Source organism: Pempheris klunzingeri, chromosome 19, assembly GCF_042242105.1.
Source record: "Pempheris klunzingeri isolate RE-2024b chromosome 19, fPemKlu1.hap1, whole genome shotgun sequence".
Classification (NCBI taxonomy): Eukaryota; Metazoa; Chordata; class Actinopteri; order Acropomatiformes; family Pempheridae; genus Pempheris; species Pempheris klunzingeri.
In genome coordinates, this window is record NC_092030.1 from 9,388,188 (window position 1) to 9,405,485 (window position 17,298).

Here is a 17,298-nt window from a genome sequence, read left to right on the forward strand (position 1 = left end):
GAGAAACCTGGCCAAATGATACAGCTCCTTAATTTTTAATCTATCTCGGTCCTGGGGGAGGGGGGCTAACAAAGCACACGGCCAATATTATGATGTAGAGTAGAATTTTATCTGAAACGAAAGAAGATACAAGCATGTCAGTGGGCGACAACATAGTTTTGTTCAGTATTGTTTTTATTTGAACTTCCAAAGTCCATCCTCACTTTGCAGAAATCTTGACCCCTGTCTGCAAATATCAAAACTGCAGCCAGAAACCTGGGTGTATGGTTAAGATGAAAAACAATCTCATGTTAGTATAAAATGCCGCTGCTCAGCTTCTAACAAACAAGATCATATGTAAGTCCAAAGTTTCATTTTTACAAAACCACCAGGCTGCTTATTTGTTTGTTTTTATAGTTTGCACCTTATTTTACTCTTTTTCTTTTTGCTGAATTTTATTGAATTGTGGTGCTTCAGTTGTGGTACAGTCACTTGAATATTTTAGCATTGCCCAGCCAAATGTGTTTTCCTTTCTCCAGGCAGCACACATGCAGGAGGCCCTGGAGGAGTCGGTGCAGATGATGAAAGAAGCAGTAGATGACCTGGGTGCCACTCTGGCTGAGGCAGCCAGTGCAGCAGGAGCTGTGGGTGGCATGGTGGACTCTATCAATGATGCCATTAATAAAATGGACACACCTGCACTAGAACCTGAAGGCACCTTTGTGGACTACCAGACTACAATGGTTAAGACAGCCAAGGCAATAGCTGTCACTGTGCAGGAGATGGTAAGGCAGTAGAGTAGAGGTGACTAAAGCAAAGTCAGATATTTAGTCAGATAGCTAAATGATAAACCATGTTATCCAATTCAAATGCCCCTTGTGGCTGTAGCAGACTCCTGTTTAAAAAATAAAAATAAAAGCCAGAATTTTTTTTTTAAATCACATAATCCATTATATCCTTTATAGTTTTATTAATATAATACTAAATTAGCCTAATTTGATTCAGCATAAATTATAAATCAGCAGTATATGTTTTTTGTTCTGGTTATGGTATCATCAGTACTTGTTTTAAACAACTATTGTGGTTTCTCATCTCTCTTCAGGTGACCAAGTCTAACACTAACCCCGATGACCTGGGAGGATTGGCCAACCAGCTGACCAATGAGTTTGGCAACCTGGCAGATGAGGCCAAATATGCAGCCATAACTGCAGAGAATGATGAAGTAAGTATCATTAAGTCAGCTTGCTGTCTTTTGGGAGCTACTTTACAGGCCATGCCAGCTTCGCTTGTCTCTTTCTCTCTGTCGCTTTAATGCTGTCAGTCAGATTTATCTCTTTGTCTGTTCCCAGATTGGGTCTCACATTAAGAAGCAAGTGGGCGAGTTGGGTTTCAGCTGCACAGGTCTGGTAACCAAAGCTGGAGCTCTGCAGTGCAGCCCCAACGACTCATTCACCAAGAAAGAGCTGATTGAAAGTGCCCGCAAAGTCTCGGAGAAGGTCAGGCCGCAACCAATCACTACTCACTACTTTTTTTTTTTCCAATTATTTTTGGGGCAGTTTATTTTGGGGTGCATTTTATTAAATAGCATGGCTGAGGAGATCATAGTAAACAAGGGAAGGGAGAGAGATACATGAGATGGCATTCATGGCATTTCTTTTTACATAACTAGAAATAAACAGTAACTCCCAATCATAAACAATTGGTCATCTTCTTGCAGGTCTCCCATGTGCTGGCATCCTTGCAGGCAGGTAACCGTGGCACCCAGGCCTGCATCACAGCAGCCAGTGCTGTGTCAGGGATCATCGCAGACCTTGACACTACAATTATGTTTGCCACTGCTGGTACCCTGAACAGAGAGAACGCAGAGACATTTGCTGATCACAGGTACTAATCAAGACAGAGGCCCTCAATAAAAAGATATCATTACAGTAAAGACTTAGTGGCAGCCTCAAAGATCTCTATTTTGTTCTCTTTTGCTACACCTGTGGTGAGTAGTGATAATTGCTGAAATGGGTGTGATTTTGAGCCTCATTCTAACAGAGATCCACACATCGTCCTCACTGCCATTTTTCTTAGCTTATTTTTGAAGTATCATCATTATCTGTAGTTAATTTATTTCTTTGTTTGGTTATAACCATCTACTAACCACTGCTAGGTGATGGATGCCACCTTCATTTGGCGGTGACTTACTGGACATTTAGTCAACTGAAAATATTTGAGACTGCCAATTAACACTTGAATGGACTTGCTATTGAATGGAGACAACAAAATACCACCTGTAATCATATAGAAAGATATATGTGCACTACTTTTAGCTTTTTTCAAACCTTTTGGTGCTAGCTGGTGACTGTCCTTCCTGTGTGCAGAGAATACATCTTGAAGACAGCCAAGGCTCTGGTGGAGGACACCAAGCTGCTTGTGTCTGGTGCTGGAGCCAGTCAGGAGAAACTGGCTCAAGCTGCCCAGTCCTCAGTGTCCACCATCACCAAACTGGCTGATGTGGTCAAACTGGGAGCTGCCAGTCTGGGCTCTGAAGACCCAGAAACCCAGGTACAGACAGTAGAGATGACAAAAAATGTTGCATGTTTGTCAGCTGTGTGTGTCTTCACAATTACCTTTTGTAAAACTGATCCACTGACAAAATGTAGTTGAAAAGCAAAATGATAGATTTAGACCAACTTCTAACCTGAGCAACAACACAACATACATTGGATCCTGCCAACAGGTATCATTAGTATGAAGGCTCTGTCTTTTTTGACTTCATCCTGACAAGACATTTCATGCATCAGAAGACTTTGCTAAAGATGTAAAAGTGAAAACCACCTTCAACCTTCAGTATGACTGTCAGAGGTACCTCTACAGGGCCAGACATTTATGCTTCTGTTCATCTTTGATTCTACCGTTTATACTTTGTAGGTATATTGTGATTTTTTTCAGCATTTATTTTAAGTACTCCACAAAGTCAGGTTTTTAAGCAGTGCAATGCAATGCATTTGAGCTTTCAGTTTTTCAGGCAATTTCATTTCATATTTATTCATTTTTAGCATTTCCTTTTGCGCTTTCTTTCAACTGTCTGCATTCATAAGCAAATTTTGTAAATTTGTCTTTTACACAATGTTGCTTTTAAGCAGAAAATTCAGCAACAATCTCACTGCTTAAATAGTTATAGTGAGCCCTTCCACCATCTCATTCACTCTCATTATATTTTGGCTGTGAAACTTTTGACCAAAACCACAACTATTGGACTTTTTAATCTGTGTTTTCACATGCAAGTAGCAATTTTTCTAATTATTACTGTTTTTGGCAGTGAAGCACTGAGCCACTTTGATTGGATGATTAACACCTGCATCACTTTCTAATTGGTGTGTCACTATCACTATAAGAGTAGAGTAACAATCATTTTAGCCCTGCTGTACTGCTCACTGAGAGTGGTCTGAGGTTCGAATCTTAGGTCAACTTGTGCAGGCTATTTATTTTAAACCACACACTGCTGATGTGGTGATAGAAGACACCTCTTGTTGGGTCTGATTGGGTGCCACTGAGCAGAACAATGATCAAAGTTAGCTGACAAATCATTTGGTTCCCACAAACTCTAACGGAGTGGTTTCAAGGGTATGTCAGTTGTCCTCACCTTGTATGCAGCAATGTGCTACAACTACAGCTACATTAGAGTTTTTGGCTTTTTCTGCAATGGGCATTTCAACTGCTAGTGCTACTGCTAATACTTCTTCTACTGCTAATATTGCTACAGGTACTGCTAATACTAGACTAGGACTTCAGCCTTATTGTACTGCTCAATGGTAGTTGAGTGGTTCAAGAACATGCCAGTTGTCCACCATGCTGTGTGGGACTGGTTTGAGGTACAAATCCTGTCTGGTGCACATTCTTTTTGGGGAGGCAGAATTACAGAAGACAATTGTTTCAAACCACACACTGCTGGTTTAACTACAATGTTTGTTAATGTTAATGTTTAACCACTTCACCACTGACCAAAAAAATCAGGTCCTAATTGTTAGAGTTTGTGACATATGTCATCAGACTGAAAACTACATGATTGGTAGTTCAATTTCTAGTTGCGCTGCAGTGCAATGCATCACTGGCAATGGACATTTTGCACTGCATTTTCCATAGGAAATGCCTCTTCCAGTGAATGGCTTAAAATGAATACTTATCTCATTAGAACCTATTGTTTCAAATGAACACATTCTTCTAGTACCAGAATTCATTGTTCATTAAAAAGTACGTAAACCTGAAGATATAGAGTGACATGACTGAGCACCAAAGATCAGCTAATAAGCAGATGGTTGATTCAGGAACAGCTTTTAAAAATTGCCAGGCATCACACAGGCTTACAAGCTTTGGTATTGTGATGGACTTAACAAACTTATAAATTCCTTAAAATAGGAATAGTAAGCTAAACAATAAGATACAAAAGAGCAAATTGATTTGGAGTAAAAATATTGAAATGATATTTTTAATTCTCCATTTTATACGTTATATGTTTTCTAGGACAAAAGACACCATTAACTTTGATCTACTTAAAGCCAGGGGACCTTGAACCTGGAATCTTCTTTCTGTGAGGCAACAGTGCTAACCACTGCACCACCATGCTGTCCTGCCACTAGGGCATATCATACATAAACACAAAAGTACAGTATTATTATTATTGAGATGACATGCAAATCTATGTCCCATGTCCCACATTCTAGGTATAGTCATGTCCTGTGTGAAAGTATCAAATTAAACTGAACCGGTTTCCTCACTCTACAGGTGGTCCTGATCAATGCAGTGAAAGATGTGGCCAAAGCTCTTGGCAACCTCATCAGTACCACCAAGGCAGCTGCAGGCAAACCTCATGACGACCCCAGCATGCTGCAGCTTAAGAATTCTGCCAAGGTAAAATTCAAAGCCCAAAGTCAAATGAGATTTATCTACTTTGATCTTAATTTATCTGAAGATCCACAGAGTTCTCCTCTCCACTACATCAACACCCTGCCTCACACCAAAGACAGGGGTATGAAAAAGTTTGAGAGAGAAGTTCAAGCCCTGTAGACTTTCTCGACTCTGCACAGTTGGCAAATCACTACATGAAATGGGCATGAGGGTTGTATTGTTGGTTTTGGAAAGTCTATCACTGTAAAATGCTTTTTTTCCCCTTGCCATTAAGAATTCAATTGCCATGCCATTTCTAACCTATCACCACATGATCTGACTGATGTAGGTGATGGTGACCAATGTAACATCCCTCCTGAAAACAGTGAAGGCAGTGGAGGATGAAGCCACAAAGGGGACCAGAGCTTTGGAAGCTACAATTGAACACATCAAACAGGAGCTGGCTGTGAGTAATCATACTCACATACAAATTTATGTTGTCAATATCTTGGTCAACATTTTGAATACACATTTTTTTTTTGTTCAAGTTCTTTATTTATTTCTAGCCATTTCTAGCTACTTTTCAGTGCCCATCCCTGTCATGTGCACAACAAATACAGTGAAACAGTTGTGGGCAAAGAAATTCTTCAGGCTTTCAGGCTCCCTTCAACAATGCTCACACAGATATGTATACAAAAAAGGATCTAAGACATTAACCCTTTATAGGGCACTCATTGAAATACTTAGAAATTCAAAATTTCAACCCTAGACCATTACTGGTGGTCATTACAAGACTTTTTTACTTTTGTGAGTTTTTCAAAAAAGAATTTCAATGTTATGGTGAAAATCAAGGTCAGTGAAGTTACCATATATGGTTTCTTGCCGGTCTGTCATGTAGCTTGATTGTTGCTGATTGGCTTGGTGAAATCTCGTAGTTCTACTGCCTCATGGTGAGGCAAGGGGCGGCATTTTGAACTCCCACTTAAGTCACCAAATATGGTCCCTTGCCCGATAAAGGGTTAATAGTGGAGCAGCTAGGTGTAGGTGTAGTTTGATGTATAAACTGTAATGTTAACAGTTTGTACAGTAATGTTGTAAATATATGCACAATATGGGTACAAACCATCTCTGGTTTTATCACACAGGTGTTCAGCAGTTCTGACCCACCACCAAAGACAACCACACCAGAGGAGTTCATTCGTATGACTAAAGGAATCACTATGGCAACAGCAAAGGCTGTGGCTGCTGGGAACTCTTGTCGTCAGGAAGACATCATTGCCACGGCCAACCTCAGCAGAAGGGCCATCGCTGACATGCTGCACTCCTGCAAGGTACACAGGAGACTCATGTCAGGGATTTCTTGACACTCTGTTAGCCAACACAACTGCCTAGTGATAAATTAAATGTTAAAGGGCAGGCAGTTTATTTTTTGAGTGTTTTTAATGTAAAACTGCCACTTTCCCAAGCTCTTCTAAAAACTGTGTCCCATGTGCCCTGATGTAGGTATTTGCATGATGATGTTGCTACATATAAACCCCCTAACCTTCTGCCTCTTTGTGACTAAATCAAGTGAGTGTTCTCAATCTTGCAAATTAGCTATTTAGCCATTGGACGTTTTGTTGTTGTGCTTCCCTTCTGTCCACCTACCAGTTACTCTTCTGCTGGGGATACATGCAAAGTGGGAGCACTGAGAAGTGCTGTGATCCTTTTAATACATCCATAGATATCTCCTGCGAGCAATGGTGTAGCTGTTCACAAGGGAAACTCATTTCTCTGCACCTGTCTGTCTGTGTGATACTTGTCATTACATATCACCTCTCTATACTATGGCACCATGCTACTTATTCTTGACTGATTATAACACATTCTCTTGCAGTTGTGGGTCACAAATGTTAATTATTTCAGTTCTGGATTCTGATGTTTATTCTACACTGGTTTTTGAGGGCAAAATCAATTACCCATTTAATCATTACAATAACTTTTGTTCCTCTGAAAAGACAAAGATGTTTCTGGATGAAAGCAGCAGTTGGTAAGACAGAGAAGAGAGTGGATTTAGCATCAGAATTTGAACTTCCAGGTCCCTGCTCTTCGCACTCCAGTGCCAACCATGGAAACTGAAAAGGCCTGGTATACAATGGCATACACAACAATACAAGACGGTAACACTGCAAGCCACAGAGCCCCCTCCTGCTGTTACACCCTTCCTGCTCTGACTTTTTCTTCAGTGGTGGATTCTTACAAATTACATTAGAAGCACTATGAGGAACCAAATGAAACAACATTTTTTCAAAATGCTGTCTTTATAAGTTACCACCTGAAAATTGACCATTTACCAACTTCATATTCCATTTTTGTCTCTCTGTTTGTTTGCTCTTTCAGCAAGCAGCCTATCATCCAGAGGTCAGCAAGGAGGTCCAAATGAGAGCTCTGCGCTATGGCAATGAATGTGCTTGTGGATATCTGGGACTGCTGGAGCACGTGCTGGTGGTAGGACATCATTACCCACATGCACATACTGTGCTTTCGACAGTTCACATTGCTATCCAGTTGTCCTAGCAGTCCCTACAAACATTTCATGAATTGGAGAGAAGCAGTCAAAATACGAGAATTCTGCAGACCTGCATGACAGTAGCCTTGTCATAGCCACTAACAGTAACTAACTAGTTATGGTGACAAACACTTTGTCACCACAATTGTGTAGTTGGAATAAACATAGAAACAAGGTCTTTAGAATGACACCTAATTCAGAGCCTATCTGGGCGGACATTAGAGTAAAAATACAACACTGAAATGTCACATTGTGAATGACAAAAGATATTTGGGATATTCAGCACAGAAAGTAGTTGCTTTCTGATGCCGAAAAAATAATTAAACACTGCTGTAGTTTTTCTAAGTAATATTGTCGCCAAATTTAAGATGTATACTCATCCATTATGAGTGATCTAATTATCATCTTTCACTTTTCTTCTTCTTATGAATGATGCCCCTGAACCACAGTCCACTGATAGCTCATTTGTATCTGTCATATCTGTATTCATGTCCTGATCTGCTTGTTGGTCTCTCAGCACACCCCAGTACCTTCTAGTATTTCTACTCGAACTTTGCCTGGCACAGATATGAATGATGCCCCTGTTGTTACCCCTGTAGTCACTTGGTACCTTTTCTTCCTCCTGTATGTCCAAAGAGTTGGTGGAGTGGGGTGGTAGCTGTTTCCAGGTCTGTTTTGTTGACTCCTGGAGTTAAACCATCAGGTCCTGGTGCTTTGTTTTTCAGCTTTTGAATAGCCTTATTTATTTCTTGTTTATTAGACTAGCTGGTGTTGACCTTTGGGGGGATGGAGGGATGTTGCCTGGTTCTTTCGGAATGAGTATGGCAGTATGACAATTATGATAATTACAATATTAATTATTTTTATTTATAGAGCATTTTTTTTAGCTCGATGACTATTTACAAATGGTTAAACAATCATTAAACATAAAAAAGATAAACAGCACACACTTTCATATTAATATATTTTATGATTATGATTATCATTATTCCATCTACGGTAAAGTGTAAAAAAAAAGTCCAATAAGTGTTGAATGTGGAGTACTTCTTCTCTTAGCCCATGTTCCTGCCCTCTGGTGGGTGTAACAAAACAACAGCGCAGTCTCTCTGGTCCTTAACTTCGATAGGAAGTATGGCACAAATACAAACAACTCCATGCATCAATTCAAGGTAAGGAGCAAAACCAAACCATGTCACTGAGCAACATAGTCAGTGGCAATACTGTATTTCCTGTTTCCACCTGCCGAATACTGTTTCAGCAGTTTGTTGGTGTGCAATATGTGGAAGTATTTGTGTCTGGCCCGCTGCATGCGTTCCTGAGCAGTTACGTCGCTGCCTTTATCTTCTCATGACAACACATCTGAATAAACCTGAGCTGGGTATGGGCTGTGCCCTATTAATGCCCTGCACCTGTCACGCATTGCTCCAACCTAATTACTGCATGTCCACATAGGACAGACAGAGGACACAAACTGAAACACATCTGAGCACAAACAAATCAAACTAGTCTGCCTATGGGCTAACATCAGTTGTAATATCAATATCAATCAATCAGTCTTTAGTTATATAGCGCCAATTCATAACAGTGTTATCTCAAGACACGATCTCTCTCGGTCTCTCTCTCTCTCTCAAGAGAGAGAACAGTCCCCCGGCAGTTTAAGCCTATAGCCGCATAATTAGTGGCTGGTCCAAGGCCTGAGCCAGCCCTTAACTATAAACTTTATCCAAAAGGAAGATTTGATACCCAAACTGGAAGAAGATTCCACAGGAGAGGAGCCTGATAGCTGAAAGCTCTGCCTCCTGCACTACTTTTCAGGACTTCAGGAACCACCAGTAGACCAGCAATCTGGGAACACAGTACTCTAGTGGGGTAGTACGGTGCTATGAGTGACTATTGACTATTACTGACCATTAAGAGCCTTGTATGTGAGGAGAAGGATTTTAAATTTTATTCTGGATTTTACTGGAAGCCAGTGAAGAGAAGCCAGTACAGTAGAAATATGGTCTCGTCAGTACACAAGCAGCAGCATTCTGGTCTAGCTGGAGAGTCTAACGACTTATTGGGGCAGCCTGGTAATAAGGAGTTGCAATAGTCCAACCTGGAAATGACTAATGTGTGGACTAGTGTTTCTGCATCATTCATAGACAGGATGGGCCTGATTTTAGCAATATTACGTAGATGAAAAAAGGCAGTCCTGGAAATATGTTTTATGTGGGAGTTAAAGGACAAATCCTGATCAAAGATAACTCCCAGATTCCTCACAGTGGAACTGGAGGCCAGAGTAATGCCATCCAGAGCAGCTATGTTGTTGGGGGAATTTTGGCCCACTCTTCTTTGCAGAATTGTCTTAATTCAGCCACATTGGCAGGTTTTCAAGCATGAACGGCCTGTTTGAAGTCATGCTACAGCATCTCAATCGGATTTAAGTCCGGACTTTGACTAGGTCACTCCAAAACCTTCATTTTTTTTTTTTTTTTTTGTGCTATTCGGAGGTGGACTTGCTGGTGTGCTTCAGATCATTGTCCTGCTGCATAACCCAAGTGCACACCTCCCAAAAAGTTCCACTTTTGTCCCGTCAGTCCACAGAATATTTTCCCAAAAGTGTGGGGGATCATCAAGATGTTTTTTGGCAAATGTGAGATGTGCCCTTGTGTTCTTTTTGGTCAAAAATGGAGGCCATTTTTGCCCAGTGTCTTTCTTATTGTTGAATCATGAACACTGACCTTAACTGAAGCAAGTGAGGCCTGCAGTGCTTTAGATGTTGTTCGGGGTTCTTTTGTGACCTCCTGGATGAGTCGTTGATGCGCTCTTGGAGTCATTTTGGTGGGCCGGCCACCCCTGGGAAGGTTCACCAATGTTCCATGTTATCTCCATTCGTGGATAATGGCTCTCACTGTTGTTCGCTGGAGTCCCAAAGCCTTAGAAATGGCTTTTTAACCCTTTCCAGACTGATAGATGTCAATGGCTATGTTTCTTGTCTCTTCTTGAATTGCTTTAGATAGGGGCATGATGTGTTGCATTTTGAGATCTTTTAGCCTACTTCATATTGTCTATTTAAGTGATTTCTTGATTCTACAGCTCTGGCAGTAATCAGGCCTGGGTGTGGCTAGTGAAATTGAACTCAGCTTTCAAACGTGGTTAATCACAGTTAATTCATGATTTAACAAGGGGGGGCAATTACTTTTTCACACAGGGCCAGGTTGGTTTGGATAGCTTTTTTCCCTTAATAAATGAAATCATCATTTAAAAACTGCTTTTTGTATTTACTCAGGTTATCTTTGTGTGATATTAAAATTTGTTTGATGATCTGAAACATATAAGTGTGACAATAAAGCAAAAACAGAAGAAATCTGTAAGGGGGCAAATACTTTTTCACAGCACTGTAAGGTTAATAATATCAGTCCACCATAGTCTATGGTGTTAAGTGCAGCACTCAGATCTAACAAGACCAGTACAGAGAGAAGTCCTCCGTCTGATGCCATAAGGAGGTCTTTTGCAACCTTCACCAGTGCTGTCTCTGTGCTATGGTGCGCTCTAAAACCTGACCGAAAGTCCTCAAATAGGCTGTTGGAATTACACAGCTGATCGGCTACTACTTTCTCGAATATCTTGGAGAGAAAGGGAAAGTTGGATATAGGTCTATAGTTGGCTAATACACCTGAATCAAGAGTAGGCTTTTTCAGAGGAGGTTTAATTACTGCTACTTTGAAGGACTGGAGTACGTAGCCTGTTAGTAAAGACTGATTGATCATATCTAGTAAGGACATGTTAATTAAGGGTAGGACTTCCTTAAGAAGCCCAGTAGGAATGGGGTCTAGGAGACAAGTTGACGGTTTGGATGAGGAAATCACTGAAGCCAATTCAGGAAGATCATTTGGAGAAAAGCAGTCCAAATGCACATTAAGCCCAACAGCTGTTTCCATGATTCCTGAGTTTGAGGTTGAATCAGAGCCTGTTGAGGGCAGGAGGTGAATTTTGTGTCTAATAGTTAGAATTTTATCATTAAAGAAGCTCATGAAGTCGTTGCTACTAAGCTTTTAAGGAATACAAGGATCAACTGAGTTCTGGCTCTTTGTAAGCCTGGCTAACGTCTTTTTATCAGTGAGGAGTAATAGGCGGCTCTGGCATTACAGAGGGCCTTTCTATAGGTTTTCAGGAGTTCAGTGTTGCCAGATTAAGCATGATTCTTCCAATTTCATGGCACACCATATCCTTTCAAGTTTTCGTGAATTTTGCTTGAGTATATGGGTCTGGGAATTATACCAGGGAGCTTGTCTCTTTTCTTAAATTATCTTCTTTCTTAGAGGGGCATTAGATTCAAGTGTCATTCGCAGGGAGCCTGAAGCACTATCGACCAGATAATCAATTTGGGGGGGGCTAAGATTAGCATAGAGGTCTTCTATTGTATGGAGACATGGCACTGGCTTGGATAGGCATCTAGTGAGGACATTTTTGTCATATGGCGCATAGTCCAGTAACAAGAAATCAGGTAATGGTCTGATAGAACAGAGTTTTGGGGGAAGACTGTTAACTGTTCAGTTTCAATACCATATGCCAGAGCAAGGTCAAGGGTGTGGTTAAAGCAGTGTGCGGGTTCATTTACACTCTGAGAGAAGCCAATTGAGTCCAATAGTGAGATGAAAGCAGTGCTAAGACATCATTATCATCGTCCACTTGAATATTAAAGTCACCTACTATAATTACTTTATCTGCACTAACGACTAAATTTGATAGAAACTCTGAGAACTCAGCTAAGAATTCAGAGTATGGGCCAGGAGGGCGGTACAGTGTAACAACTAAGACTGGTTTTAGTGTTTTCCAAGTTGGATGATAGAAACTAAGAACAAGGCTTTCAAATGAATTATAGTTGTGTTTTAGGTCTGGGCTTGATTAATAAGCTAGATTTGTAAATGGCAGCAACTCCACCTCCTCGTCCAGAGTCTGGAGGAATATGAGTATTAGTATGAGGGGGGAGTGGCTTCATTAAGGCTAACATACTCTTCATGGCGCAGCCAGGTTTCTGTCAGATCAATAAATCAGTATGATGGTCTGATATCAGATCATTTACTAAAACAGCTTTCAAAAAAGTCCACATTTAACTCTCCTGTCCTGTTTGACTTTGCCAGTGGTGGTATTAACTTTGATTAGGTTTTTATGCAAGATGAATACATAAAAAGGTTGAATTAGGTTGTGACTTTTTTTCTTCATCCATAGATCATCCAGAAGCCCACTCATGATCTGAAGCAACAGTTGGCAAACTACTCGAAGCGGGTGGCAGGCTCTGTCACTGAGCTCATCCAGGCTGCTGAGGCCATGAAAGGTATCTTAACCTTTGAACCCTTCAGCAACAGAATGACAACCAAACAAACCCACATTCCTCGGATGGTGTCACTGTCGGTGTCCTTATTGATCTGTCTAAATGGGCCTGGATACGGCTGGATAGTTGTAGGGTAACACCAAGGCTTACCACACATTTGTTACCAATAATGAACTTTGATCATGGCAATAAGACAATTACAAATTTCATGTACAGTTGCACAGAAAATCATTTAAACCCCATTGCAAATTAGGTGTATTGGCAAAATTGTATTTGATATGTTGTATCTCACACCAGATGCAATTAATGAGTCTCTTGATTAGTTGCATTTGGTTTGCTTGAGACAACACCTGATTTGCAAATTGCATTGTATGAGAGAGGGTTGAATACTTTTATGACTGCAGTAGTCATTAAAAGTGGCATTTTGTGTTGAATTTGGAGATGCCATCTGTAATATTAGTTGTGTTGAGCTATTTAAATTGTTCTTGTTTCAGTTGTTCACTGAACATAGCTGAACATTTGTAATTTTTGCCAATACAACCTAATTTGCAATGGGGGTTGAATAATTTTGAGTGCAATATCAAAAAAGAAAGTGCAATAGATAATTTTTTCACCAGTGGAACGATAAAAAAAAACAGACAATACATGTCTTGTGCATGTGTGAAAGGCAGTGTGTATTAAGTAGCCCAGCACAGCTCTTTTTATAGCACTTCATACAAATGAGCCCTGTCAGTAATTTGATGTAGGATTTGTAAATCTCCCCTTTAGCGTTCTAGTTTCACACAGCTCTGTTCTAGTGTATAAATTACATTGAACTCAAGGCGATTCCATGAATGTATCATCTGTCAAATGGAGGGAAAGTCTTCCTCAGAGCTTTAAGAGACATTAGCTGCAACTGAATCCTGCTGCTTGCATGGCAGTAGGTTCATGACTTCATTCAACAGATGATGCGAATGGAACGGCCATAGTTCCTCTATCCTAGCCTATATTCTCTGCTGCCATTAAATCATAGCATCAAAGAGTGCTCATCTGTGATACACTGGAGGGTGTACGGTTAAAGAAAACCTTGACCCAAAGTTGTTTGGAGACCCAAATATTATCTATAAGCTTATTCAAGGCAATTTAGAGTCACCAATTAACCTAACTTGCATGTCTTTGGACTGTGGGAGGAAGCCGGATTGCCTGGAGTCTCCCACGCCAGCATTGGATGAACATGCAAACTGCAGACAGTGCTAAACACTGCACCACCATATTGCCCTCACTGCAACATATTGCACCAAATATGAATAAACAATGAATGGATAAAAACCAATGTATGTAGTACAATGGAGCATAAAAATGAAAGACAATCTGGAATGTGAAGTGGTCCCAGTCAATTAAAAAGCAGAACTTAAATTGAAAAGATACCTTTTTTTTGTGGGTGTCGTAGGCACAGAGTGGGTGGACCCTGAAGATCCTACCGTCATCGCAGAAAATGAGCTGTTGGGAGCAGCGGCAGCTATTGAAGCAGCTGCCAAGAAACTAGAGCAGCTGAGGCCCAGGACCAAACCCAAGGTTAGAGGGCTTTTTACAGAGCAGCAGCATTCACACTGAGCCTGTTACCCTTACCACAGAGTTGCATAGTGTGTGCTGCATGTCTTCTCTGATGTCAGCTACTCATACTGTGAATGATAGCTGTCATTCACACCTCAGCTACCCCTCACACAAGCCCTGTTTTTGTCAGTATAAATCTTCCCGAGATCGTCACAGTCCTGTAAGAGTGTGTTTGACTATTGGTGTCCTTTTCTTGTAAACAGGAGGCTGATGAGAGCTTGAACTTTGAGGAGCAGATCCTAGAGGCAGCCAAGTCCATTGCAGCTGCCACCAGTGCTTTGGTCAAGGCTGCTTCAGCAGCACAGAGGGAGCTGGTAGCTCAAGGGAAGGTACAACTGAGGATAAATATTCTTTGGGATCTAATTATAGAGCCAATTCTAAATACTGCAGGCAACATTTGAACTCTTCACAGAGAAACAGTTAACTGAGTTTTCTTCATGTGTGAATTTATTCTTCATCTCGGCACCATTTGCCCTGAACAAAAAATTAGAACATGGATATATAATAACATTTAATAGTACACTTTTGGAGCACATCTTTCCTGCCACCTAAATCTGCTAAACAAACACATAGTTTAGAGATATACCAATCCTAAAAGAGACAATGTGATGATGTTTTTAAGAAATGTGTATATTTCTGAGTTTTCCTGTATTTCCAGGTAGGAGCGATCCCAGCCAATGCAGTGGATGATGGACAGTGGTCTCAGGGGCTTATCTCAGCTGTAAGTCTATTCCCTCAAAGATTATTTATTTTATGAAGTCATTAGTAAAGCATCTCACTCTCTGTGCCTTTGACTCCCTAGGCTCGAATGGTTGCAGCAGCAACCAACAACCTATGTGAGGCAGCCAACTCTGCGGTGCAGGGACACGCAAGCGAGGAGAAGCTAATTTCATCAGCCAAGCAAGTGGCGGCCTCCACTGCTCAGCTGCTGGTGGCCTGTAAGGTCAAGGCTGACCAGGACTCTCAGACCATGAAGAGGCTCCAGGTCAGCAATACATGCTAATTTATATCAAGATGCTTCATACACACATCCACTTCTGTTTTTTAAATGCACTGTGCTGTTACTGTAGCACTTCAAGACACATCATTTAGTTATCTGCTAAATAAAGAAAAGGGCTGCAATTATTAGAGGGGAGCAGGGAGGAGAGCTCAGTTGTTCAGATATTGGCACAAAGAGGGAGAAACAATGAAGATATAAGGTAGAATCCATCGGTGCCTAAAGTCTCTTGTGGTTCGGTAAATTTTTTTCCACACCAAGGAAGAAAATGATACATAGTTATCTTTTCGTCATTCATAGGGACTTACAAGTAACAAGTAATTCATTGGACAGTTGTTGTAATGTTATCCTGCATCATCAGCTCTACATGGATGATGTCATACTGTTGTTAACCTTATCAGGGTTAACCATGTATCAGGGAAAATCCTGATACTCATCTGCACACACACATTTTACCATGGTTACCAGATGACCTTGCATAAATGTAGGCTAAAACATCAGATTCTTTAAGTATTTTAAACACTCCTCACTTCCTCACCAAAATATGATTTAATTGCAGTCAACATGGGAAATATAGGGAAGGAATCTGTATTAGTTGCCATGGCAACTGTGTTCTTTGAACTTGATCCATTTTCTCAAGGCTGAAAAGCCAGGGTTAGTTCCAAAGTTAGCTCCCAAACCCTCTAATCCTGCTTCGTCAGACTGATATCTGATAGCGAGATGTATGATCCTCGTCTGTCCTAATGGTTCAGACTTACAGTACCTGCTGAGGGAACAATAACATTAGTCAGTATGCAACAGTTGAAGTCATTGGAGAGCACACAGTATGTGACAGTCTATTAATAGACTGGAGTTTGAGTGTTTACGGTTACAGGTGAGCTGCATGATCTTTACAGCTGTTACATCAGGATTAGTGTGCTCTATATTTAGCACAGGTAAGAGTGCTCTTTACTGCTGCACTTCAATGTTTTAAACGTGTAGATCTCCAGAGACTTAGTATTGCATTTCCATAAAGTTGGGGACTAAGAGCAATAGAGCTGGTAGAATCTCCCTGGTAAATGCACATGTATTCTCCACACTGTCAGTTTGTAGGTCAGGCCTTCTGATATAAACTTGTAATCTCAAAGCCCAAACTGGGTTTGTCTAAACTTAATGTGTGTAATTGGTGGAATGTCCCTTTGACTTAAGTTTTCTTCTTAAACTGCACTGAAAGCACCGACTCCCGGATGGAAGCAAAAGGGTTGTTGTGTTACGTATTGGGACTGACTGCATCAGTTACACATAAAGGTCACAACTAGAAGGATCCCCTGGCAACCCATCCACCCAAAAATACTATCTTTGAGGCTGTGTGTATGCTAGATGTGAGAACATCAGCCTGGCCAGGCCATCTCAAATTCTCTGATCCAATCAGCAGTGGCTTATCTCCTCCTCTTCTGAGCTTGCAGCTGCCATCACAGTAATTCCCATACATTTATGTCTACAGCAGCTCTGGAAACAATCCACCAGTCCACACATTGCACCAAGAACTGGAAACATTAGCCGGTGTAATCATAGATCAGCTATGATTACAACAGCACCATTTGCTCTCTTCACTCCTTACCATGGTACTTTTTAAGGTTGTAATTATTGTGAGAGCTGAATAATGATTAATAATTCAGCGTGGGAAATATGTATTTATAAGACTCAATATTGCATTTTAATCACAGGTAACTAGCAGCAATGGTGGTGAATTGAGACCATTTTGTCACTGGTTTGTTAACACTTATATAGTTCTCTTTGCCAATTGGTGATTTCACTAGCAGTAAGAAATATACAGTGGGGCAAAAAAGTATTTAGTCAGCCACCAATTGTGCAAGTTCTCCCACTTAAAAAGATGAGAGGCCTGTCATTTCATCATAGGTATACCTCAACTATGAGAGACAAAATGAGAAAAAAAAAAATCCAGAAAATCACATTGTCTGATTTTTAAAGAATTTATTTGCAAATTATGGT

The 17,298-nt window shown here is 40.7% G+C and overlaps 1 protein-coding gene across 1 annotated transcript in view; it reads left to right on the plus strand.

Annotated features, from left to right (window-relative positions):
- Positions 1-17,298, plus strand: part of tln1 (talin 1) — a 67,013-nt gene that overhangs the window by 44,583 nt on the left and 5,132 nt on the right. The window contains exons 42-55 of the mRNA XM_070850052.1: positions 519-764; positions 1,082-1,201; positions 1,329-1,475; positions 1,697-1,863; positions 2,346-2,529; positions 4,750-4,875; positions 5,201-5,317; positions 5,997-6,182; positions 7,231-7,338; positions 12,614-12,719; positions 14,146-14,270; positions 14,513-14,638; positions 14,968-15,030; positions 15,112-15,294. Coding sequence (XP_070706153.1) covers positions 519-764; positions 1,082-1,201; positions 1,329-1,475; positions 1,697-1,863; positions 2,346-2,529; positions 4,750-4,875; positions 5,201-5,317; positions 5,997-6,182; positions 7,231-7,338; positions 12,614-12,719; positions 14,146-14,270; positions 14,513-14,638; positions 14,968-15,030; positions 15,112-15,294 — 2,004 coding nt within the window. The remainder of the gene's footprint in view (positions 1-518; positions 765-1,081; positions 1,202-1,328; positions 1,476-1,696; positions 1,864-2,345; positions 2,530-4,749; positions 4,876-5,200; positions 5,318-5,996; positions 6,183-7,230; positions 7,339-12,613; positions 12,720-14,145; positions 14,271-14,512; positions 14,639-14,967; positions 15,031-15,111; positions 15,295-17,298) is intronic.